The 25196-nt window shown below is 39.7% G+C and overlaps 1 protein-coding gene across 1 annotated transcript in view; it reads right to left on the bottom strand.

The window, feature by feature from the left end:
- Lrrk2 (leucine rich repeat kinase 2) overlaps positions 1-25196 on the bottom strand; it is a 144672-nt gene that overhangs the window by 4936 nt on the left and 114540 nt on the right. The window contains exons 42-49 of the mRNA XM_032885325.1: positions 19451-19621; positions 18060-18160; positions 14006-14200; positions 12566-12759; positions 11098-11170; positions 9855-10039; positions 2030-2182; positions 888-1100 (exon numbers count right to left, since the gene is read on the bottom strand). Of these exons, the coding sequence (XP_032741216.1) occupies positions 888-1100; positions 2030-2182; positions 9855-10039; positions 11098-11170; positions 12566-12759; positions 14006-14200; positions 18060-18160; positions 19451-19621 (1285 nt within the window). The remainder of the gene's footprint in view (positions 1-887; positions 1101-2029; positions 2183-9854; positions 10040-11097; positions 11171-12565; positions 12760-14005; positions 14201-18059; positions 18161-19450; positions 19622-25196) is intronic.

Genomic DNA, 25196 nt, shown 5'->3' with positions numbered 1-25196 from the left:
GATGACCAACCCCTTAGACCCCAAAATGCACACAAGCCAAGGGTGAGAATTTAACACACTTGGTAGATAGTGGCTGTGGCTATGATGGCCGTGATATCTCCTTTCTCAGTTGTTTAACACATATATGACAGTTTAAAATCCCAGACACACCTAATTCTAGCTCATGCGTGCAGCTCAGGTATTCATAGATGGAAAGTCCAGTCCAGGCAGGGGAACCTCCTTTCGATGCTAAATTTATTCCTCTTATGATGAGTGCTTCCCTTCCCACTTGTTAAAGTTTCACAAGCCTGCTTTTGGGGTGCCACACCCTACTGAAATATTGTGTCATTAGGTTTGCATACATGAGCCGATTACTGTTTCCTAAATAAAATTATTCATCAAAGGAAGATACCGAAAACTTCCTTTGTGGAAAATCTAGTCCACACGGTACTCCAAATTAATTCACATTGGAGTGGAAAAAATAAAACTTACAAGTCAGCAAAGCTTGCCAACTGGGGTTCATTGTGCATTGCTCTAAGAGATTAAATTTATTTAAAGAGGAAGACCCAAGCAGGAGGCTGACATGGGTGTGAAACTTACACTAAGCTCAAAAGAAACATTCACTTGACTTAATTTGATGAAAAGTGAAATAAACACAGTAGGCGCTTTCTCTTTTGCCTTAGATATAGTGAAAAGAGCTCTTGAGAGCTAAACTGGCTGTGTCTGAGGTTGCCCGCCTCTCTGATGAGAGCATCTATCCCAGTGTTGACTGGCCCTACTCAGAGGTTAGTTAGCCTAGTGTGGGCTTCATCCTGTGACCCTTGCAAGCACTACAATGGCCTCAGAAACGCTCCTTAAAGAGACCTTTGTCATCATAACAAGTATGGCTTTATCTAAAGGAAAGAAACTTGCCTAATTGCGCTGTGGCCATGGCTCTCACGGAATCACAGAAATTGTGGATGGTGCGGATAACTCGCCGTGTAGAAAGATCCAGGAGTAAGATGTGGCCTCCTCCAGTCCCGATCCAGAGAGCCGTGTTCTTCTGCAGGCAGAGTGCCTTCACCCTCCCAGAGTAGGACAGCTTGTGCTTCGATTCCTTGTTTATTTTCACCATCACCTCCCTGGAAGCATAAAGAATGTGTTCATTCACAGCTCTGTCGGCACTAAGAGACTTGACAGATCTACCTACAGCCCGCTAACACTTTAAAACACGAAGGAGGCAAGGCAGTAGTCATCTCGGAATTCTGAACACAGGTTCCCTGGCTTCGGTTCCCAGCATCACGGACTTGGAATTCTTTATTTAAAAACAGCACAACAATTTCCAGGAAGCTTCCCGCATCCTCCCTCCAACTCTAAATGGCCCGTTGTAGTTATGTAATGTAAATTCTGTGTCAATGGCTTTCGTGCTGTATTGTTTAGGGATTAAGGACAGGAACCAGAGCCTGCACATACATATTCAGTAAACATGCAAGCCTTAGGGTTCTGCCCTGGGAGGGACTCCTGGAAAATGGGGGGATGGCTCTATGCTCTGCATAGAGTTAATGCCTACAGAGCTCAATTGTTTAACACAAGAAACCAGGAAGTAGCACATTCCATTCCTTTTCTCAAAGCACAAGTGATCCATGATATGAACTATTGCAATAACCTCTCAACTGTAGGAAATCCTCAAGTGAATAAGAGGGATATTCATTCCTTTGTGAGGAATATCGTAACTTGTAAATATTTACTCTAAATATAATGAGATTTCCCAGTTTTAATCCAAAGTTTCAATGCTCTCTGTGAAATCCAAAAATTACAAAAGAAAAAATGTCACTTATAGTCAAAGATATATAGAGAGATGATATAGCTGGTGTACGTACAGATTATATATAGAGAGAGACACGATACAGAGTTATAATGTGTGTGTATGAAAATATATAGGATGTGCTAACAAAGAATAAACTTTCTCTGAAAACAATTTCCCTAGAAGACAGGAATGAAGAAGAAGAAACAATTTCTTTCTCTGTGGACCCTGACATAAAACCCGAGGTAAAGTAACCAGTGCATTTACTTTAAGAAGTGCACACAGTCTATTAGTTCACAGAGTTTTTCTGTCTTCTTGTCCCACACCTCTACGACAGGGCTGTTTTTCTTGGCAACATAGAGCGCTGTGTCCACTGCCACCGCTATGATGTTAGAATCGCTGAACGCTGAGTAAGAAAACCTAGGGCGGGAGAAAGGTAGAAAAAAATATATTCAGAAAGTTAATGCTACCTTCAAAATCAAACAAGTTACGCTACTGTAATTATGACATTTTTTTTCCTCAACCACATTGAATGACTGCTGTTTAACCCATTTGGGTTAACTGTGGGTTTTTTGTTTTTTTTTTTTTCCTGTACTTGACCATAGAATAAACAATATTACTCATGTTCACTTCCGGGTTGATTTTGCAGTTTAAGTCTATCTGATTCTGTATGGAATTTTACACTACCTCTCAAATTCTAGAAGAATTATAGTGCCTGCAAATTTTAGACATTTCCAACAGAATCCTCGTTGTCGTGAATGTTTGGAAAACTGACAATGAGCTATTTGTGCCTAAAATTAAAAAGATGTGGAAATAAATCATAGGGTCAATGTCTCCAAGCACAAAAGAAGCCCATAGCTTTGTAAATGTATGTCAGTCAAATATGAAAAATCAGACCTTCCACAGAGAGTCAAATGAGTACGTTTACAGAGCTTTCAAACCTAGAAACTTGCTATTTATTCTCTTTGAAAACAGCATTTTCGACTGCCGCTCTTCTAACCTTAGAACATAGGCGCCATATGTAGCTCACGGATTAGAGACTATGGCTCCGTCTGCACGGCATGCTTCAGGCTCATTTTTGAGGTTTCACCTAAATGTCAGCTTCTCTGGAATTCTTCCCTGATCTCTGGGAGGGAATAGGCCAGCTGTTTCCTTCCCCCTAATTGCACAGCTATAATGTCTCTCATAGTCCTATTAAGTGTAAAGTCTGACTGATTAGTGTGTCCCCCACGCTGGACTGTCAACAGAATTCCTAAAACCAAACTCCACATCCTTCCTATATGCCCACAGTTCAGTACAGCATTACCACATGTAGCTGAGTGTCTTTCTGTGATAGCCCATTTGTTCAGTGAGGAGACAGGAGGCTGGATCAACAAATGGTGAACTAGCAAGGTGAATGGTCATCTGGAAAATGTCCCAGTCTACCTTCTGACTGTTCCACATCCTTCACCTCCTCCCCACCACCCCTCCCCGTCTCCACGAGGATGGGAAGATGAAAATGTCACTTCCTGCCAGAGAGCCGTTGTTTTCATTGATTTTGCTGAGGTGTTTGCTGTGTCTGGTATAAAGACTTCCAAGAACATGTACACAGGGTTTCAGGACTACGAAACAGTTTTGTGTGTTGTCTTGCTTGATCCTTAACCATAAAATTACATCCCTATAGGCGTAATTTAGTGCTGGAGAAGTCACCTAGCATTCACAGGGCCCCATGTTCTGTCCTAGCGTAATAAATGCAAATGAATTCATTTTAAAAAATGAATCCCCATGCATAGAAATGCAAAAAGTAATCTTACAAATAGTAAACAATTTACCCCAGGCCACCATGATGGCTGACATGTTGCAGAATCCAAAACAAATCTCATAGGCTCTAAAAGCAGACATTTTTCAGTACTACCTATGTCTTCCAGTCACCTAAGGCAGCAGTAACTACAGGGTCCTGGTGGTGGCGCTGTCCCAGGTTAGTGCTCTGACCTCTGTGTCCGTGGAAAAGGAGAGCACAGCAGTAAACACTCTTTTAGAACAAGGGACTGTTTCCCCATGCCTTATGTGATGTAGAAAAATGAATCCCTGGGTGAGGCTAATCTTCATGACTGTTTTCCAGTAACCATCCACACAAGGTACCAACACATAGCCATGATGCCATCAAATGCTCTATATCAAATGGATGTCTCTGCTTCTAAAATATTTAAGGATTGTATAATTCTATAAAAAGTGAAAATTATAGAAAATGGAGGCTATCCAAATACATACACATGCTAGTAGACACATCCATAAATAGAGCAAAAATACCTCTCATCTATACTGACTTGTAACGTACCATAATATATACCTAAAGGCCGATTATGTTTTCGAGTCATCTAATACCATAATAAAGTAAAGCATTGAAACGAAAGCCCGACCCTCAGCATGAGTCTGACTGAGCTACCTAGCAATTTTTGATCACAGCTCATGGAGAACCACTGTGAACAACGGAATTAAGCTATTACATTAAAAAGCAATAGGGTCTCTGCTGTGAAGGAAAGGCCTGGAGCAGTGAAAGCACAAACAGAAGCCAGGAAACTTCCCAGGGTAGAAATGGCCACGCAGGAGGCAGCATTTGGACTGAAGCAGACTGGGCAGGAGCTCAGCAGGGAAGCAGACAAGAGAGCGAGCATCTGGAAAGGCTGGGACTAGGCAGGGGATGCGGATCTTTGAGAATGGAGGTTGTGGAGTGTTGCCTAGACTTGCCTAGACGCAGGTGAGAGCAGGCACAAGATAAGACAAGGCCTGTGATTGGGCAGTGAAAAAGTAAGGTGGGCACCGAGTTTGAGAGAGAGGAGGGAGAGAGGAGAAAGAGGAAGAAGAACCAAGATGGAGGAGGAGAAAGGCGACAGCAGAGAGTCGCCTGAGAGAGGCTGCTACAGGGCCCAGAGAGTAGCCAGCGACCGCTTGGGTTGGAAAGTGGAAACCTAGCAAGTCGGTTGAGATGCTTTGTGGATTAAGATGAAAATACTCCGCAGATGCGGCAATAGCGTGGGATGGTGCATTTTCTATTTTTTACTATTTACCGCTACAGGTGGTGAACCAATGTGTTAGGCAAGAATCCACTAAAAATTTAAGATTATCAGCCTGAGAGAGTTAGAGTTTTATTTTCTAAGTGAGTGGGGGCGGCACCATGACGAGTCGCTTGGTGGCTCAAGCAAGCTTAAACAGAAGCAACACAGGGGGAGTCCCTGCTCATGGACTCCAGGTCCCCTGCTGTGAAAAAGACCTCTGAGTCAGAGCCCAGAGTGTGGCTTAATTCAAAGGCTTTTAGAATAGATTTATATACAGAGTTTGTCAGAATCACATGGGGGAATTTTGCCCATGATTCAGAACTAAGGTAGAACTAAGTCTGTAGCCCCAGGCAGAATGCTTAACAGACGTATATTATAGATGTTGCTAGTGGGTGGAGGTCTGAGGGTCCAGGTAGAGAGCTCAACAGATAGATGGTATAAAGATACAATGCCCTATACGCCTTACAGGTTACTCATATTCTCTCTAATGTGGACTCCACGGGAATTTTGGGTTAAAATCCTGGTTTGGCAAGCTGCCTGCTTTTTATAACAGGTATCAATAGAAGGGCGATTAAACTGTTTTTATAGTTAGAAAGAGAGAGAGTGCAGATTTTGCCCGAGTCACACAGAAAATTCTGCCCACAACTCACAATTAGTACAGGGAAAAATAGAAGTCTGTAGCACCAGGCAGAGTGCATACAGACGTAGATTATAGAAGTTGTTAGTGAGTAGAGATCTTAACAGATAGATGGTATATTTTGGTCTGCTGGGGGCTCATATTCTCTTAACGTGGGCTCCACAGGAATTTTGGGGTGATTTCCTGGCATGACAGATTAGAGAAGCCTAAAATAGTCTCATACATTATTATTTAGTTTACTTCATTTATTTTGAATTGTTTTAATTTTTAAAATGGGTGCGCTTTTGAGTTTTGTGGTAACATTCTTTCTCTGGGAGAGAATTCAAGATACAAGCCTTTCTGGTTGCTGACTGAAGGATATGCTGGTTTTGGGAAAAGTCTTTGTCTCTGTGTTTTTAGAAAAGGTAATTGGGCTCCAGACTCCTTCCAGATCTGTGTGGATCAGATTTGATAGAGGGAGACCTCCTGAAGAACTATATTCAAGAAAAATAAAACAAAAATTTTCATCCTAACCAGCCTATATACCCTACACAGACCGATACAATCGCTACAGATATCTTGATGATACTAAAATTTTGTTTTGAGATTTATATATCACAGAATGCACAGCTTTGGTGGGTCTCATCAGACGTGCTGAACTGACCTGCTTGAACTCCTAATCTCAGGGACTTTCAGCCTGGATTCAGTCAGAACAAACATCAGAGACTACAGTGATCGTTGCTGTGGCCTTCTTAAGGTCTGGCCAGCTCCCTCATTTTCCCTACCCCCACCCCCTCAAGATATCTCGACGCCCATATTCAGCCTGAAGAAGTTATGAAGAGTTGTCGATCTAATATCCTGAACTTGGGAGGCTGAGAGTGTTTGTTCTAAGGTTGTCTTTCTGGGGAATTTAGAAATGGTCATAATTTAACAGGGAGAAATTAGCTAGAATTGATTGTGCAGCCATACTCTCATCTGGTAGAAATCCTTATATTTGTTACTAAATTGAAATTGTAATCTCTTACCTTGGTGCAGGATTTATTTGATACAAATGTAAAGTTTTCATTGGTACAAATTTCTGATTAATATAAAATTGAAATTAATATTGTAACTCTCATATAGGCATTGTGCCTATATGACACATTTAAGAATACAAGGTTTAGACCCAGCCCTGTAACTGCTATTATAAACTGATCTGAGATGATTAACCATATGAGTTAAGGGCCAGGTAGCAAAATCATGGCTCTGAGTTTGCAGTTAGGATGTCTTCAAGACAATTTATTAGAAATAGCTAAGAGTAGTTAATGTACAATAGTCTAGATTACTTTACATAGATAGATGTTATTCTTTTGTTGTTAAGACATGTCTGCTCCTAGCAGCTCCCCTTTTGTAGATTCAAAGAAGAAATTGAGCATCTCTACCTCCAGGTGAGGTAAAACATTGTGGCTAGGTAGCCACTGGGCAGAAATTGCTTATTTCAAACAAAAATACAGACAAAATACTGTCCAAAAAAGGACATACTTACAGAATAGTCAACTGATAATCTCTGTCAAATCAGAATAATCAGTCCTTCAAAAGTCTGTGTTACAAAGGTCTGTCAGATGGCCCTGGGCCAGAAGGCTGAAGACTGATGCTCTTACGTGTTGCTGACAGGATATTGTATAGGTAGGCAGTTGTCTCTACAACTTGTCTCAGTTCTGGAAGCCATGTTAGGCTTCCTATACTTCCAGATAGTATTGGTCATTCTCAGATTTCTGAGGGGGTTGAAGACTAATTATAGTTTAATAGCCCACCCAGGCTATTTAACATTGAGAATACATTTTTAATTGGATAGTTTTCATGTAGTATAAAAGCTAGCCAAGACACAACATATAGATTTTAAGCCTTTCTTAGGTTAAGGTAGATAACAGAATGTACTATTTAATTGACAAAAATGATGGACTGGGTGTTAGGTGTATTTTATACTTTATAATTACAGAATGGTAATAGCTATACTCAGCTTACATTTGAGAGAGAGGTTTGTTTTTTTCTTTTAATTAGACAGAAAGTGTGAAATAATGTGGAGTGTTGTCTGTATGCAGGTGAAGGAAGGCACAAGATAAGACAAGGCCTGTGATTGGGCAGGGAAAAAGTAAGGTGGGCACCGAGTTTTGGAGAAACGAGAGAGAGAGAGGAGAAAGAGGAAGAAGATCCAAGATGGAGGAGGAGAAGGACTACCTAGATCGATCTGTGAGGCCTTTAAAGGGCCACAGGTAGTTATGAATATTTCATAAGGGATGGATTTTTATAGGACAATTTGCCTTATCTAAGTGGGCAGTTTATATTAATATTAATTGGTTCAGAGTTTATTGTGTGGATGTTTTGTGGAGTGAGGATTTACTGATATAAATCTGATTAATAAATTGCAAGCTTATTGAGTTTTGATTTTAACAGGTTACTGGGAGTTGTGACTCTACCCACAGGGGGCGGATGCTGGGACTGTGACCGGAGTTCACAACAGGGAGTCGAAAGAGGGAGGCTGCTCCTGGAGCCAGAGAGTAACCAGCGACAGCTTGGGATGGAAACTGGAAACTTAGCCATTCGGGTTGAGACACTTTGTTGATTAAGATGAAAATATCCCACAGATGTCATGGGGCCCGATGGTGCTGGCAATAGCATGGGTTGGTAGATTCACTTTTTAATATTTACTGCTACAGGAGGTGATTCAGTTTAGCCAAATCACATAGGCTTTGAATCCAGAGAGTTAAGCTAAACCGAATGATTACAGCACAAAAGGGAGAGTCTGAAGACTTTCAGCAGGAGAATCTATCTGGTTTGCATTCTCAAGGGTTCTGTTTCCAAGAATAATGTATGGCCAGGAGCTGAGAACTGGATAGAAACCACCTACTAATTACACAACCATAGGCCACCTGGGCCATAATAGCATCAGAGAGGTTCAAGGGTTTGAGAAACAATTGGGAAAGCCAAGTGACTGTGAAAACAAAGGACAATGCTGTCATGGGTTAGCCCTAGTTTCAACACTGAAGAACTAGACACACAACTAGCAAATCCCCCGAAAGAGATTTGCAACCAAGAGCTGGTAGCTGTCACATCACAGTTTACGTACTTGATAGCTTATCAGGTACCAAGTGTTTTGTCAACATCCTTACACTAATTTTATTTAACCTTCTAAACATCCGTTTGGGATGAAAAATAGGACAATATTTGAGTGACAATGAAGTGGATACTGATGGGTTATTATCCAAGTTAACAAAACCAAGACACAGCAAAGCCAATATATGACTTGTTTCTGGTTTTGCCTCCAGCCTATACTGCCTGATAATGAGGAGAACAAAAAGCAAAAGTTTGGTTAAAATTTTTAACCAAATTTTTTTTAAATCTAATTTAAAATGGAAACCATTCATTGGAAGCTAGTGGATGACTCAGGGGTACTAAGCTGTAGACAATGACTAATGTCCCAAAGAACCCACCAGTAGCACATGGTTCACTGGGTAGGGGCTGGGACCCATGGACCTCTCACTAATTCAGGGGATGGGGCCAATCTTGGGCAGCCTACTGTAGGCAATCTAAGTTGCTATGAGGTTGTGACTATATTAAGCTGTCTTTGTCTTGTTCAGAGGTCAGTATTTCAGCTATGACCTCCAAGGTGTAAATGTCCTGTTTAGGACTGAGCATTCAACCATCAGTTACTCTCAGAACGCACGGTTGCACAGATGATCCTGGTTAAATCAGAGGAGAGAGAGAGAGAGAGGGGGGGGGGGCAGAGAGACAGACACAGACAGAGAGAAGGATAGAAAGAGAGACAGAGGAGACAGAGACAGAGAGAAGGAGAGATAGACACACAGGGAGTTGGATATTCTATAGGAAATTGTAGGGAAGAGGGAATTACTTGGGGCTAGGAGGGAGAATTAAGAGCATGTGGTAACAGTCATCAGAATGTCCTTCATACATGTATGAAATTATCAAAGAACAGATGAAAAAACAAGAGAGTTTGAAAATTTGAGCAACATACTAGTTCAAGGCTTGAATATTTTCATTCTTGTCTGAAACTGGTGTCACTAACTTGGTTGTAATTTTGGTAACCAATTATTAAGTCTAGAAATCATTATCCTTAAAAATCTAAGTTTTGTTATAATCGATACTTAAGATAATTATAAATAACTAAATGCATAAAAATCCACACCTTCAGTTATCTAGACATTATCGCCTCCTAATTACAAGTTTCTAATTTTACCAATAATTAAATAATATTTTAATGCTAGTGTGATGTCTAGAACTTGCTAAATTTTCTGTCAAAGTTGTTTCATCTTTTAAGAGACAAATATTGCATATCAAATGATATTTAGCATGAATGTGGTCTGTGAGTAGTTTATTAATTTAATTCTAAAGACAAAAACATGAGTGTAGGGTACTCTGGCTGTATAGAATGAAAATAACTCACAGCTGGTTGGTTCTTGTCTCGATGAGTTTCTGAATGGTGAAATCATTGGAAAAGGAGAAGATCTTTGTGCCACACCCTCCCCATGTGATGTGTCTTTCAGATGAATTCATGGACTCGCTCAGGCACATCAGGGGCGTACTGACATCGCCTATGTGTAGTGTCTTCAAGGGGGCAGCTCCTTTACACTGTGGAGAGTAAGAGGGCAGACTATGTGTGCAATGTGATGCTGGGCAACATTCCACTGTACACAAGTGCTTTCTAATCTACATGGCATTGAATTGAGATACACTGTTCAAAATTTCTACCAAGACAGGGCTTAGTTAAACTGGCATTCAAGTTGTAGCTTCATGATTAAACTCTTCTCTTCCCAATGCAAAGGTCATTCAGGAAACAGTCTATTCATCAGAGCTGCTTCTGTTTCTCTCCTTTCTCCCCCACCCCATTAATTAATTAATTTATTCTACTTCTCGATCAGAGCTTCCCCTCTCTCCTCTCCTCCCAGGCCTGTCTTCCCAACCGTTCCTTTCTCTTCAGAGAAGGGAGATCTCCCAGAGATGTCAAACAGAAGATATATAGGATATCTGATAGGTCAGCCCAAAGGGGTTGAGACCCCTAGGTTGAGAACTACTGCTTTAGGTGATTTTTTTTTTTAAAAAAATGTTGGTGTCATGAAGTGGAAGCTGATTGAATAGATGGACCCATGATGAATTATTGGAGGAATAAATCCTGCAGTGAATAAAGGAGTCGTTACAGGAAATTGGATGATATCTTCAGTACTGAAGAAGTGTTTCCATATGGAGGGGGGGGGAGAAAGGAAGAAGGGAAGGAAGTCAGGCTGGGAAAAGAACCCAAGGCATCCTGAAGGTTCATTACATTTTCTACGGAGCTATGCCTCCAGCTGCCCACTCGGGAAGTCAAACTTCAGTGTCTTCCTTTTTTTTTCCCCTGGAATGCCTTTATACAGAATATCTTCCTCGTTCATACAGACTGAATTATCTCCATTTCTATTGACTCAAATAGGATTTCATGTCTTGTTACCTTCAATTCATTCATGTAGATCATTTACTCAAGCAACAAGTATTTTCTAAGGCTGTATTATATGCTAAACATATGGAACGATTAATAGATAACAGGAGAAATACATGATGCTTCTTATCAGGAATCCGATAATCACTTATGGAGAGAGATATGTAAAACAGACTCATTAAAAAACACTTTTATATACGATGCATTCAACATTTACCTTAATGGTCTTATCTTCAAATATCATTAAGTTGCCATCAGCAGTTCCCACCAAAAGGAAGTTACTTTGCTTGCTGAAAGGAAAAATGCTAAAATTGTTACAAAGTAACATTGTTTCAAGTAACCTGGCTTTTAAATTCTCCCATGTTGACTAAATTTGAGACAGTTGCCTCTCTGGCCTTCCCCTCTTGAAAGCACACAGATATGTATCCATTTTCCAGTCCCTGGGAAAAATTAGGGACCTAGTTTAGTAATGGACAACTAGCAAAGACATTTCGGGGATTCACAAAGACACCCTGCCTCTGTCCACAATATCCTTCAGTATTTTCCACAACTGTAACCCATCCCTGTGCCTAAAGCTCCCCATCTTTGTTTCAGTGAAACTGCATTTGATGTCTTTCTCCTACAATAGCAGCAAATAAAATCCTCTTTGCCTTTGCAACTCGACCCAATGAAAGTTTTCTTCAGCACTATCCAATAGTTTCAATTCCAAGATTTATAGTGCAATTCACACCTCAGGCTCCCAAGATTCATATTGGACATTACTTTTTTTCCAGTATTGGTTTAAAACAAGGAAGCATAAGTATAATCCTAGGGGTTCATGGGAATTATCCTGTCTTCCGTAGTATATCTCCCAACCTATGATTCACCCCTAAACTCCCGCTACTTAGATATATTGATTATGGTCCATGCACAGCTCAATAATAGAACAATTGCCTAAGCACTTACATTGCTTTGGGATATGATCCCTATAAATGATAAAAGTTAAGGGATTTTTAAAAATCTATATTAATTATTAGCACTTAAAATGTGGGTGTACAGGAGCCATGGTATGGGTACAGAGTACAGAGCACAGCTTGGAGTACTCAGTTCTCTCCCTCTACCATGTAGATCCCAGGTATTGAACTCGTGATTTCAGAGTTGGTAACAACTCTGCTCATTATCTGCTGAGCTACCTCACAAACACTTGAAAAGAAAAAAAAAAAACCTTTTACATTTTATAAACAATATAGATTATTTTGCAAAGCAGTAGTTCAGTAGCTACAATTTCAACGCATACCATTGAATCACCAAGTTGGTTCTATATTGATGTCTGCATTCAAAAAAATAACCATCCAGCATCAATTACACACACACACACACACACACACACACACGCACGCACACGTGCACACGCACACACACACATGCACACACGTGTACACACACACCAAGGCACGTTGACCAGAGGGAAAGGAATAGCATAGCCACAGCTGCCCATGAGAAATAGGTGACATGCTCTCATTGCCTCAGCTGTATCTTCATATAGAAAAGGCACAAGTATCACTGGGGTCCTTCATGATTCTCTTTAAAATAAGCAAACCAATGGCAAGCAGCAGAAGTCAAGAAATCTCTACTGATGTAATATTTTTGAAATGATTAAAGTGCCTGACATTTCTAGAATTTCCCTCAATTAACCGATAACATACCTCTGCTTGGCAAAGGAATTGCAATACAAGCAAGTAACAGAATCCGTCATCTTCTCGAGGGTGTGTCTCCTTGTCTCATCTTCAGCATTGATGACCAGGAGAGCCCCGGACTGTGTCCCACACACAACCCAGTTCTCTTTCTCAGCAGCAAGATGCACCAAAGCCAGGCACAGTATTCTACTATCAGTAACTTCCTGTAAAGGAAAGGAAGTTAAAGTTACAAGATTATGTATATAATGAAAATATCCTGTTATCAACATACTTAAATATGACTACCTTTGTGCAATTGCTTTTTACGATCAATATCTATTCCGTTCAGTTTTTAACAATAGATGATGTTTGAAATCTGATAAAGAGGTTTTTTTACCAAGTTTCAGAATGTATCTGAATCTGAAATTAAAAATTGAAATTCATTTTTTTTCAGAACCAATTCTTCCTACCTTAAGATCATATGAAAGGTTTTTTTTTACCCTGAGCATAATTTTTGGTGCGATATTTCAAGGCAATAGTCAAAATGTCAAGTTTCTTTTTAACTCTATGAACTTAACTGTCAATGTATTGGTCTATCTTGTAGGAGTCATATACAAACTCTTTTGCTCATTTCCCCACTACTGGGAATGCTGGCTGCCAACAGACCCAGAAATGTGTGATTACACAACCCCAATTCTAAGGCTAATGGCCAACCGACATTGGAGAATAAATGTCTCATCTTACATGTAGACGCCCAAGGACTGTCTAACCCATAGTGTGTAGTCTTTGATGGCTATCTGACTCCTATCATGTAGACAGACACCCAAAGAACATTTGGTCCTTTTGTGTGGACATTCAGTGAGCATCTAGCTTTTGTGTGTACACAGGCACCTGATGACAACCTGACCCCTTGTGTATGGACACCTGATGATAGCCTGGTACTTGTATGTGGATACTTGAACATCTGGCTTTTTGTGTGTGAACATTTCACAGTTCTGGTCAGACTCCAGAGCCCTTGAGGGAAGAAACTAAGGCTCACCTTCCTCACAAAGCAAACCTTTTTTTCTGAGATTCTTATTCTGCTTTCTGCCTTTACCTCCTGCCAAGCTCCTCACTCCAAGAGTCATAGTAATAACATAGCTGTTTTACACACACACACATACACACACACCACACATGTATGCATATACATATATATATGCATATATATACACATTTATGTGTATATAAATATATATATATTTGTACTGTGATACCTGTGTTGTTAGGAATATATATATATGTATATTAATATTAAAACAAAATGACCTGATCCCACAGGCACTTACTTGTCCTAAAGGAAAGTTAATTGAAACATTACTACATTGGCTCTTCTTTGGTTTTTTCCAAAGTAAGTTTTAGCTGATGTAGGCTTAAAGTTCTTTTAAAGTATTCTGAAAGATTTCTGATGTAGAAAGAATTGATATTTACCTCATAGCTGTATCTTTCCGTGTTCAAGTCAAGTAAGGAAAGCTGCCCTTTTTCCGTGTTCCCACAGCCCAACCAGAGAGTCGCACGCTTGCTATTGAGGTTTGTAGCAGCTATGCATTCAACAGTGATGTCCTTAGGTATGAAAATGTGTCGCATGAGGCAAATTAACTCAGCTGAATTCAAAATGTCAAAGACCTGAGAAAGTTCGAAAACGACAAGAGAGCATCCATCGAGTTAACATTTCCTCCCCATAGATCGAATGTGCCCTAAAGCTGTGTCAAACGAAACCCACGGTTTTCAGTTCAACTTTGATTTGATAATCTAAATACAATAGTCCAAATAGTTAAGTACAATTATCCAAATTACAGATAAAATTACATATAAAAACAAATACAACCTATACTCTTTGTATAGTGTGTGTAACATATACTCTTTGTGTCTGGGCTATGGTACTTCTTTTAACATAGGAAGTTCAAAAGTGCCGACTAAACCGAATTTATATACTCAATTCTATATTTCAGAATCACATCAATTGGGGAAAGAAAATAAAACGTCACGCCAGAAATGAAGTACATCTATCAATTGAAGGAAGTGACATCAATATTTGTTAACAATTTAGAAACCATATCTGGATCTGCATTTGTGTTTTCCTTTAAGCACTAGAGAACAGTGGACCACTGAAAGCAGTGTAGGCAAATGGAAGCAAGAACCAGGATGCTAGGAAGAGAATTGGGCCAATCTCCTAACACACAAGAGCACAGGAGAGTTCTTCATTCTCTCTATGCCTGGCTTAAATAAGCTGATGAATTATCCATCTTACTTAGTACCAACATGCTGTACCAAGACAAGTTCTGTAGGTCTAAACTTTGTAATGCTACCCTACACTTTAGAATCTCAGGGTTGCTATGGAGTCCATAAGACACAAATGAAGAGGAAACAGTACTTACGCTATGGAAATGTCTTACTATGATAAAAAAAAAAAGTGAGCCACATGGTTGAAGCAATTGTGGAATGTTTGACATGGTCAGTGGTTTTGTACTGAGCTGTTTCTGATCAAGACACTGAATAAATATTCAGATATTAACCACGATTCAAAATCAACACATCATAACAGAAGAGCCACTTTCATGGTGATCTATAAAAGTTCACACCAGACTAAAGTATAGCAAGAGTTTCCTTTCAGATATTATGCCAGAAGATATTACTTTCCATCCACTTCTAGCCACAAACTAACTTAAAATATTGGGTGAATTTTAAAAATGAATTGATTCCAATTTGTTAGTCTACGTCTTTTTCTTGGAAGAATTGAGACTATTAATATTGAAATGTAGTGGAGAACAGTATTTATTAACCCTCATTATGTTGTGCTGGTGGTGTGTGCTCCCCCTGACACTTTTGACTAGCTGTTCTGGGATTATTCATCCACTGTATCATTTTGTGTGTAGTTAATCTCTTCAGGCTGATATTTTCTTTGTAGCACCTTCTGTAAATCTGGATTGCTACATTTATTCTTACTATAAAATGTTTCCTTTCTCTGGAAATTGTTATTGATAGTTTTGCTGGGTATAGTAGCCTGAACTGGCACCTGTGATCTCTTAAAGCTTGTAGAATGATTGTTCAGGCCATTCTAACTTACAGAGTGTCCATTGAGAAGCCAGGTATTATTTCAGATTTGACTTCAAATATGATTTAGTCTTTTTCCTTTGACACTTAGAATATCTTTTCTTTGTTCTATATATTAAGTAATTTTGATTGTTGTGGGTTGTTTCTTTTTTAGGTCTGTCTTTTTAGTGTTCTGTATGCTTCTTGTACCTCTTTAGGTTGGGTAAATTGTCTTCTATGATTTTGTTAAAAATATTATCTATGACTTTGACCTGTGTTTATCTCTGTATCCCTATTATTTACAGGTTGACATTTTCATAGTGTCCCAGATTTTTCTGGATGTTTTGCACCCGGGTTTCTTTTGTAATTTAAAAGTCTCTTTGAGTGAGCTATCTATTTCTTTCATCTTATCTTCAAAGCCTGAAATTCTCTCTTCCACATCTTTTAATCCACTGATGAGTCTTGCGTCTGAGGATTTTGACATTCTTAGTTTCCATCTTCAATTTTATTTCAGTGCTTGTTTTCTTTAGTGATTATATTTCTTTGTTAAATTCTATATTCATTTCTTGAATTGTTTTTGTTTCATTAAACTGTTGGTAGTTTTACATTGCTCATTGAGATAGCTATCCATATCTTATATAAGGTTTGTGTGCATATTTATGTTTGCAATTTTGAAATCTTTGTCTTGTACTTCAGTAAACTGCATTTCTTAGGTCCTAATAAAATACACTTGCTAGTCTATGGAGGAGGCATACTGTTTTGGTTGTTCATGTTTATTTGTTTTTGTGCTGGGATCTAAGCATCTAGAGTTAGGATGTTTGGGGTATTTCTTGGTGTAGATATCATTGTTGGGTAGGTTTTCTATCCTTTGGTTGCTGTTGCCCAATCTGAGTTGAGCTAACTATAGTGGCTATAGGCTCTCCAACTTCTAGTCAAGTATGCTGGGTATGGGTTCCTTCCTTAGACCTGTCCTGCAGGTCTGTGAGGACTCATCAAACAAAGAATCTAGGCTAAAAAGAAAGGGTGAGCAAGGCAGTGGGGGAGAATTAAAGGACCCTGATGCTATGATCAAGTCCCTAAAGCATAGGGGTAGGAATGGAGTACAGGTTGCTCTGGCAAGGTGTAGCAAGACTTAGGGTAAGTCTGGAGATACCAGAATGAAGGACTAGAAGGAATATAAAAGTCCCCTTACCTGAGTCCCATCCTAGTGTGGCAGTTTTGGGTCCCTGATAGAGGTTCTGTGAAACAGTGGAGAGAGAAGGAACTGGAGATGGACTAAAAGGAAAAGCCAAGGGGGGTCTCTAAGAAGAACTAGGAAATCCTTGTTCCTTAAAAAAGGCCAAGACCCTAGGAGATGGGAGCCAACTAAAACTTTAATTAAAACAAAGGAAAATAAAAAACTAGGTATTTTTCTAACCCTGTAGTAAAGGATCCCTAAAAATGTGACCTAAAAAGAAACAAGCATCAAACAATGTTAAACATGTCCTTACTAAAATAAAGACATTATGTTCATAAAAATGCCCAAAGAGAAGCTGTTGTATTGTAAAGAGGAAGCCAAAGATATATTTTGGAGAGCCAGGTATGGTGAGGTGGGAGGGGTGCCTCGGTGGACCCATGCTGAGGCATCCCTTCCCCCTGAAGTACCAGCCATACAAAGGGTATAATAAGGAATAGAGTCAGTTTAGGGCATTGCAAGGGGAGTTGGGAAGGGAGTACACACACACACACACACACACACAGAGAGAGAGAGAGAGAGAGAGAGAGAGAGAGAGAGAGAGAGAGAGAGAGAGAGAGAGAGAGAAGGAGAAGAAGGAGAGAAGGGAAGGAGAGGAAGAGAGGCCAACCAGGAACATAGGAGGGAAGGGAGAGAGGGAGAAAGGGGTCAGAGGACAGGAGCAAAAAGTCCCTTTTATAGTAAGCCAGGCATACTTGGCTATTGCCAGGTGACTGTGGGCAAAGCCCAGAAGGAATGCTAACAAATAATGATAAAGGAAGCCACATAAAATGAAAAAGAAAACTTTGTTCTAGATACTCAAGAAGGAATAACATATATGAAAAATGCATTTCTCACATGCAATTTGTAAGTAGATAATTGAGTAGAAAAATGAGCACAGAAAACACATTTCATTAAAAGAGATACATGTGTGTAACTATACATATCAGCAATACCAGATATACACACAAAGAAATATGTGATTACATGTACCTACCATCAACTATGGTGGCTCCTGGGGTGTTGGGGTTACAGTATGTATAAGAATGGCAGAGATTATAAAAATTACATTTCATAACTAACACTATAAACAGATATAACATTATAACATTTAACTCTGTATATGCACATGTTAATTTGTTTGAGTATATATTTGAAAATTATATGCATATGTATATCAGTATACAAAAGAATATAATGTTTGATATAAAATATGAAAATTTTATAGCATGAGTGTACCTGGGCAGAAGTGGGTCTTTCTTGAGGATTTTCTTTCAAACATTTTGTAATTAACTTCTCAACCATAGGCCATGGGGCACAGCCATATTCTTTTACTGGGTCTGAAACATAAGGATGATCATTCCAGCATACTAAACGAATCAAAAGTTACATGCACACTATCAACATATATGAGGTCAAAAGTGCAATGGAAACTCTGATCCATAATTCTATGTTCACCATGACATAGTTGGTTTTGTTAACCTCATCTTCAGTAGAGCTATCATAAAAGAGTTTCATCCTTGTAATCCCAAGAGTTAAGGATTAGATGAAGGATGATCTGAAGTTCAATGTTAGTCTCAGCTACATAGCAAGATTAAGACCAGCCTGGGCTACATGACATCGTCTCACTACCACTATCCCAAAGCAAACAAATAAAAGATGTGCTGACTTCTGTGGTATAAAAAGAAATACAAAAATCAGTGGAATGTAATGAAGATATTTTTATTCGATATTTGCACAGAGACTTTGAAAGCACCTTTTCTCATATAATAGATAGCTTCTGTGAAAACATTTTTACTTTAATACTCAAAGAGTATTTAAGCATTTAATACTTAAAAGCAAGCATTTAGAGCCATGTCTCTGTAGTTGATTTGCATGCATTTAACATTTCCTCTAGAAACTTCACTCTTCAAGTGGGTGTGCAACAGAGGCCAGGGCATTTATACTGAAAAGCTAACAAGGAATGATAAGGAAGATGGTAGGTGGCATCTGAGCTGGATTTGACAATAATCAATTTCCCAGAGTCTTCAAAGGTCCTGAGAGCGTAGTTGATGCTGTAGTGGCCATAGCAGCCCTGAGTGCATACTCAGAGGCACATCTTGGGGGTGAAGGAAGTATTAGAAATAGCTACATTATTCTGTATTAGCAGATAAAGTAATAGTCAAGAACAGATGAAAGGTCATGAAATTCCTTAGAGCCATGAGACACCCATTCTAAACGAAGCTCCTCTCATTAAATACTCATTTACCGATCTTCATTAATATTTATAGCAAAGGATATTATAAATTATTAAAGCTTTCTTCATGAATATGAATTATTTTGCTCAAAGCAAATGAAAACGTCCCAGGCTGTGATGCATTCTGCAATTGTTTTCAGAACTACAAACACAAGTTTGATTCTAATGGTAATTTTCCTTTCCCAATGTCCTCCTGAGGTAATACAAAACACACCAACACTTACTTTGGAGTTCATTAAGCTTAAAATAGCTAGGGTTTTTTTTTATGTGATCTTTATTATTGTATCATAAAATTTAAGAAGGTCTACGCATTAAGTCAAAGTCATCAAACTCCAAATGATCAGGTTGACATTAAGAAAAGGAAATCTTTCTTGCAGATAAAAACAGAACTTACCTGGCAACTTCCCTTGTATGGCCAGTTCATCAAACTCATTTGGAAACCTCAAACCCTCCATGATTCTATTCCCAGTTGTCCAGATATCATGAAGTAGTAAGCCAAAGGAATAAACATCAGCCTGTTGGTTATAAATGACATTTCCTCTGGCAACTTCAGGTGCTCGGAACCCTGAAAGGAAACAGATACAGCAATAAATATGGCAAACACCAGGGCCCACATGTAGGCCAACTGCTAAGAAACAGGCCAAGGAGCTAGATGGGGTCTAAGTTAGGCCACGTCATTGCTGCAGTAAGGTACCTGAAACAAGTCAGTGAGTAGTGAGCAGTGAGAAGGCCTGCCTAAGGCACCATGCCACTGACGATCTTAAAGGACAGATCTCTAAAACCTAACACTCCTACTATGGTATCTTAGTCTTAAAAGATGATTCTGAAGGATAATATTGATAAACACTAAATAATAAATCATTAAGTAGAGACTAACTGTAGGCACAATTTATCTATTTTACTTTATTTTATTTTTTATTTCCATTAATTTACTTATTTACTTTAGATCCCGATCACAGACCCACCCTCACCACCACCACCACCACCACCACCCCAGTCAGGGGCAGTTCTGATGCTAAGGTTCTGTTCCCCAATTGGTTCTTGATCTACCAGTGAAGAAAGCCATGGACCAATTTCTGTGTGGAAGAAAGAGGCGGGACTTCTGGGTCCCTGGAGGCAAGGAAGGAAACACAAGGAAGTAGAACCGAGTTTGTTATGCTTTGGAAACTGTAGAACCCTAGAACCAGGCAACCATGGGAGGTCTCAGGAGAAGCAGTGGTTGTGGCTGCTCCTTATAGGTGGGTGGTCAAAGATATTTAGCAGGGACTAGATTCAACTGACCAACTAAGTTAGGGAAGGTGGGAGGTACTGAGCTAAGAGTATTGATGAGAGTACATTTTCCAGGCAGGAGATAGTAGTGTCCAGCAGTAGTACCAAGAAGGCAAGTTGAAATTTAACAACTGTATGTCTGTATTTTCTTATCCATGAATTCAAGGGAAGCCAGGTAGGAGCTGGTAGCGAGACCACTTCCTGGATCAAAGACAGGTAGAGCAAAACTACGTGCAACACCCCTCTCCTCCCAGTACCCTTTTCATACAGCCCCTACTCACATATCTCCTACCCTTCTCCTCTAAGAAGGGGGAGCCCCACCTTGGGTACCAACCTACCCAGGTACATCAAGTCACTGTAGGACTAGGCACATCCTCCCCCAGTGCAGCCAGAAAAGGCAGCCAAGGGGAAACAGGACCCACAGGCAGGCAGCAGAGACAGCAGAGATACACCCTGCTCCAGTAGTGGGGAGTTAGGTATGTGTGTGACAGAGAAACACCAACATGAAGGTCCAGCTGCACATCTGCCACATGCACATCCACCACACATGTGCACGGGGGCTAGGGCCAGTCATGCATGTTGCTGGGTTGGTGGTTCAGTTCCTCAGAGTCCCCAGGGTCCCGACTCTGTTGGTCCTCCCATGGAGTTCCTATACATTCTGGGTCCCTCAACTCTTGCTCCAACTCTTTCATACAAGCTCTGCCTAATGTCTGATGATGAGTTTCTGCATCTATTTTGGTCAGCTGCTGGATGGAGCCTCTCAGAAGACAGGCATGCTAGGCTCCTGTGTGCAGAATGTCCTTAATAGTGTTTGGATTGGTTCTTGCCCATAGGATGGGTCTCAAGTTGGGCAGTCATTGGTTGGCCATTCCCTCAGTCTCTGCTCCGTCTTTGTCCCTGCACTTCTTGTAGGCAGGACAGAGTTTGGTTTGAAGGTTCCATGGGTGGACTGGTATCTTTATCATTCCACTAGGATTCCTGCCTGGCAACAACTAATAATCAAATAAATAAAATGCCACAGGAAAACAAAAAGCCTTTATCAATGTTCTCTTTGCTTAAGGCAACTGTTACCAGAAAAGAGGTTTATACAGAAGAGGGGGACATTTTATAGCTCAAAGTCTACTAACTCATCCAAAATTCCAGTAGTTTCATTAGTTCCAGAACTTAGGATTCCATTTTACCCAATGAAATAAAAAATTGTAGGATTTTTTTTCTTAAAACAAACAAACAAACAACAGAAACAACTGAAGTCCAGGAGCAGAGTACTTGCCCAGCTTGCAGAATGCAAGAGAACCTGGGTTTTATTTTTGTTACCACAAATCAATTAATTAGCCTATTCATGAAGACAAATCAATGTCTTTTCAGGATTATGTGTGAAATTGTGTGTGTGTGTGTGTGTGTGTGTGTGTGCTCGTGTACATGAGAGAGAGAGAGAGAGAGAGAGAGAGAGAGAGAGAGAGAGAGAGAGAGAGAGAGAGAGAGAGAGAGTGTGTGTTTTGTATACTTTCCCTTAATGCCCTTCTGTTGGTTTTTGGCCCAGGGTCTCCCACTGAGCTTGCTCTCAGCTGGGTGGATCTTTCCAATGCTAGGGTTAGAGATGATATCTTGTCACCACTTGCTTCTACCTCGGTCCTTGGTGTCCAATCTCAGGCCTGTGCTTCTCCAGCAAGCACACAGACCCATCTTCCAAGCTTTTGAATTCTTTTTTATTTTCTTAAAAGGTTCAACCTTTTACTCCATGAGGAAGACAAATAAATAGCTTTCAATTTGTCAGGACAAAATGAATATGCCCAGATGGTTGAGGATGGTAAAGAATATTAACAATCTAAATAAATACAACTGTGAATAGAAAACTGTTCAATAATAAGCACTATGCAGCAAGTTGAAATCATTTTTAAATGAAATTCTTTAGCAAAATGAAGAGAAAACGTGGGGTTTAATGTCAGGTGACCAGTTAGCAAATAAGTAGAAAATTTAATTTTCTTGACCCTGATATTGGTGTTGTTATGGCATGAATAGCCTCTGTCTAGGGAAGTGCATGTGAGTATTTCTGGTGACAGCAGCAGATTGTCTGCAACTTCATCTCAACACTTGTGACTTCAAAACAGGAGAAGGAGGAGGAGGAAGAAGAGGAGAAGAGGAAAGAGGAGGAGGAGGAGAGAAAGGAAGGAAGGAAGGAAGGAAGGAAGGAAGGAAGGAAGGAAGGAAGGAAGGAAGGACGGACCGAACAAACAAGTAATTGTTCTGATCACTGAATCAGCTGGACGGTTCTTCCCCTTTTCTGTAGGCTTAAATGTTGGTGGGAAACAGGGCGTCTGAAAAGGACCACATCAAACATGGTTATGGCATGTACTCCTCTTCCTCTTTTATACTTGTAGATTTTAATAACACATGTGAATCTTAGGGTCATGCAAATATACTGCCAGGGGTTGTACCACAATATATGAGTCCACGGCCTTCAAGGGGTCCTGAAATGCTGAATGGAAGGCTCAGTAGTTCTTCCGTAGGCTGCATTTACGTGAGGAATACAAAGGCCGGGGATCCCAAATATGTACCTGAGAGCTCCTGCCTTACCAATGACTGAAATCTGGCCCTTGTAACCAAAACTTCTTAAACTGTGGGCCACGGCCCTACGTGGATTTGTGTAACTAGAGGTGAAAATCATGGAAAGTGTGAGAGCAGGAAAAGAGTTCTGTGTTTGTACATATGTGTGCATGTGCGCGTGCTTAGGAGCTCCAGTGGTCTATGTGTGGTGTCCTTAACATTTTGGCTTTTGTTTTGTTTTCTGAGACCAGAAATCCCCAGAGCTACTTCTCTCTCTGCTTCTCTGGCCCTGAGATCATGGGTGTGCACAAGCACAACTGATTTTATTATGTGTGTACTCAAGATCTAAGCTCAGGTCCTCATGTTTGTAGGCAAGTACTTTACTGAAGCAGCCATCTTCACAGTTACCATTAGAAGATTTCTGACCTCACAAAGAGCAAAATTGCTTTCAAAAGCAAAACAAAATTGATTGTGCTTCTGGTGGTGCTTACTTGTGCTATGTTGTGGAATTTCACAGCCCTGGTTCTGAACACATAACATACATGTCTCGCTGTACATGCCACAAAATGCTATCATGAACTGATGCCCCAAACACTTCTCCTCCATTCAACACTACTATGTGCTATGAATTGTACTGTTGGGTAATACATGCAATGGCTTCCACTCTTCTGAAAGCTTAATGGTTTCTTTGAAAACAGTAAAGACATCGTATGTTCTACCTCCACTCTTCAGCATGTATAAAGTTGGTATCTTTGAACTTGTTTGTGTTAGACAAACAAGCCCATAGTCATCTCATTAATATGCAAGTGATCTGTCATCTGTAATTAGTTATAAGAGTATGTGCTTGCCAATTGATTGTTTACATTTTACTTGTTTATTATTTATTATCAATACATGTTTCATTTGTATAAAATAACTTTTATATGCCTATATATCCTGGGTCAAAAAATATCTCTAGCACATAAAGGGGCCATGAGTAGAAAAAGTTTAAGAAGTATTGCCTTTGATATTATATATAAATATATATGGTATATATTTTAAAACATAAGTTTTGGATATGCTATATTATAGATAAATATTTCTAAAAACATTTATGCATTTCTTTTAGACAAGGATATTTTTCTGTTGTTATTGTTTGGCTATGAATTTCCCCTCAAAAATTCATAAACTCTCTTCCTGCTTCCTAGATTCCAAGAAAGTGAACATGCACTTCTCTGAGGCACGCACCTTATGTATTTTGCTCAACTTCATCCCAAAACAACAGAAGTGGTAAAACTTCCAAAACTGGGAGCCAAAACAAGTCTTCATTGACACAGATTTTCTGAGAAATTTTATCACAGGGAACAAAAGCAAACTTCCACATCTGTATAACTGTAATAGCATAGTAACACCCTGAGCTAACAAAATGGGATGCAATTAGGAGCTCTAAGCACAGTACTAATAAACTATACGTACTATGACATGATGCTTAAAATGTCACAGTAGCTCTATTGCAAATCCTTAATTAGCATTTGGCAGATACTCTCTGGAACATTTCACTGACCTATCACCAGTCAACAGACTTTACAAATAGCATAAAACCTGCTGTGACCCCTTTCTTATTTTTCAGGTCTACATTACTCATTTGTGTTGGGGAAGGCAGACACATGCCACAGTATGAGTGTGGAGAGCAGAGGATAACTTGCAGGAGACAGTTCTCTATTTCTACCATGTAAGTTCCAGGAATCCCTTCAGGTCTTCAGTTTTCTTAAATTCATGGGCACAAGCAAAGTCAAGCGTTCTTAACGCCACAAGCCACCCACATAGATAATTAAAGATGGTTATCTTTATGCTTACATTATTTGAATTTAAAAGGAACTTGGGTGATTGCTTAAAGTATTTCCAAGTTGTTATTACTCATCAACACACTCATTGGATATTTATTAAATCAAGCTTCCATGTATTAAGTTGGCTGCTATTAAACACTATCTTTTGTGTTTGTTTCCTTGTAAATTCTCCGATATGACCTTCAACCATGGAATTATAGATCAAGAGGAGATTTGAGAGGCTATTTAGACTCATCTATACATTTTCATCAAGTATGCTCCAATTTAGTCAGAATCATTCAGTACTTTGGAAGTTTTTACAATTATTGATGATGATAATTGCAGGGGATATAGATCATTTTTTTTTAGAGTGTTCGCATAGAACTCATACAACCCTGGATTTGATCTCCATGACTAGGCGCAACTGCAATCCCAACGCTGGAGGTTCAAGCAGGAGTATCAGTTCAAGGTCATCCTCTGCTCTAGAGTTTCAGCCCGGCTTGTGCTACATGATATGAGAGC

The sequence above is a fragment of the Rattus rattus genome, chromosome 1 (assembly GCF_011064425.1).
Source record: "Rattus rattus isolate New Zealand chromosome 1, Rrattus_CSIRO_v1, whole genome shotgun sequence".
Classification (NCBI taxonomy): Eukaryota; Metazoa; Chordata; class Mammalia; order Rodentia; family Muridae; genus Rattus; species Rattus rattus.
Note: the sequence above shows the minus strand (reverse complement) of the source record. Positions and strands in the feature narration are given on the sequence as shown.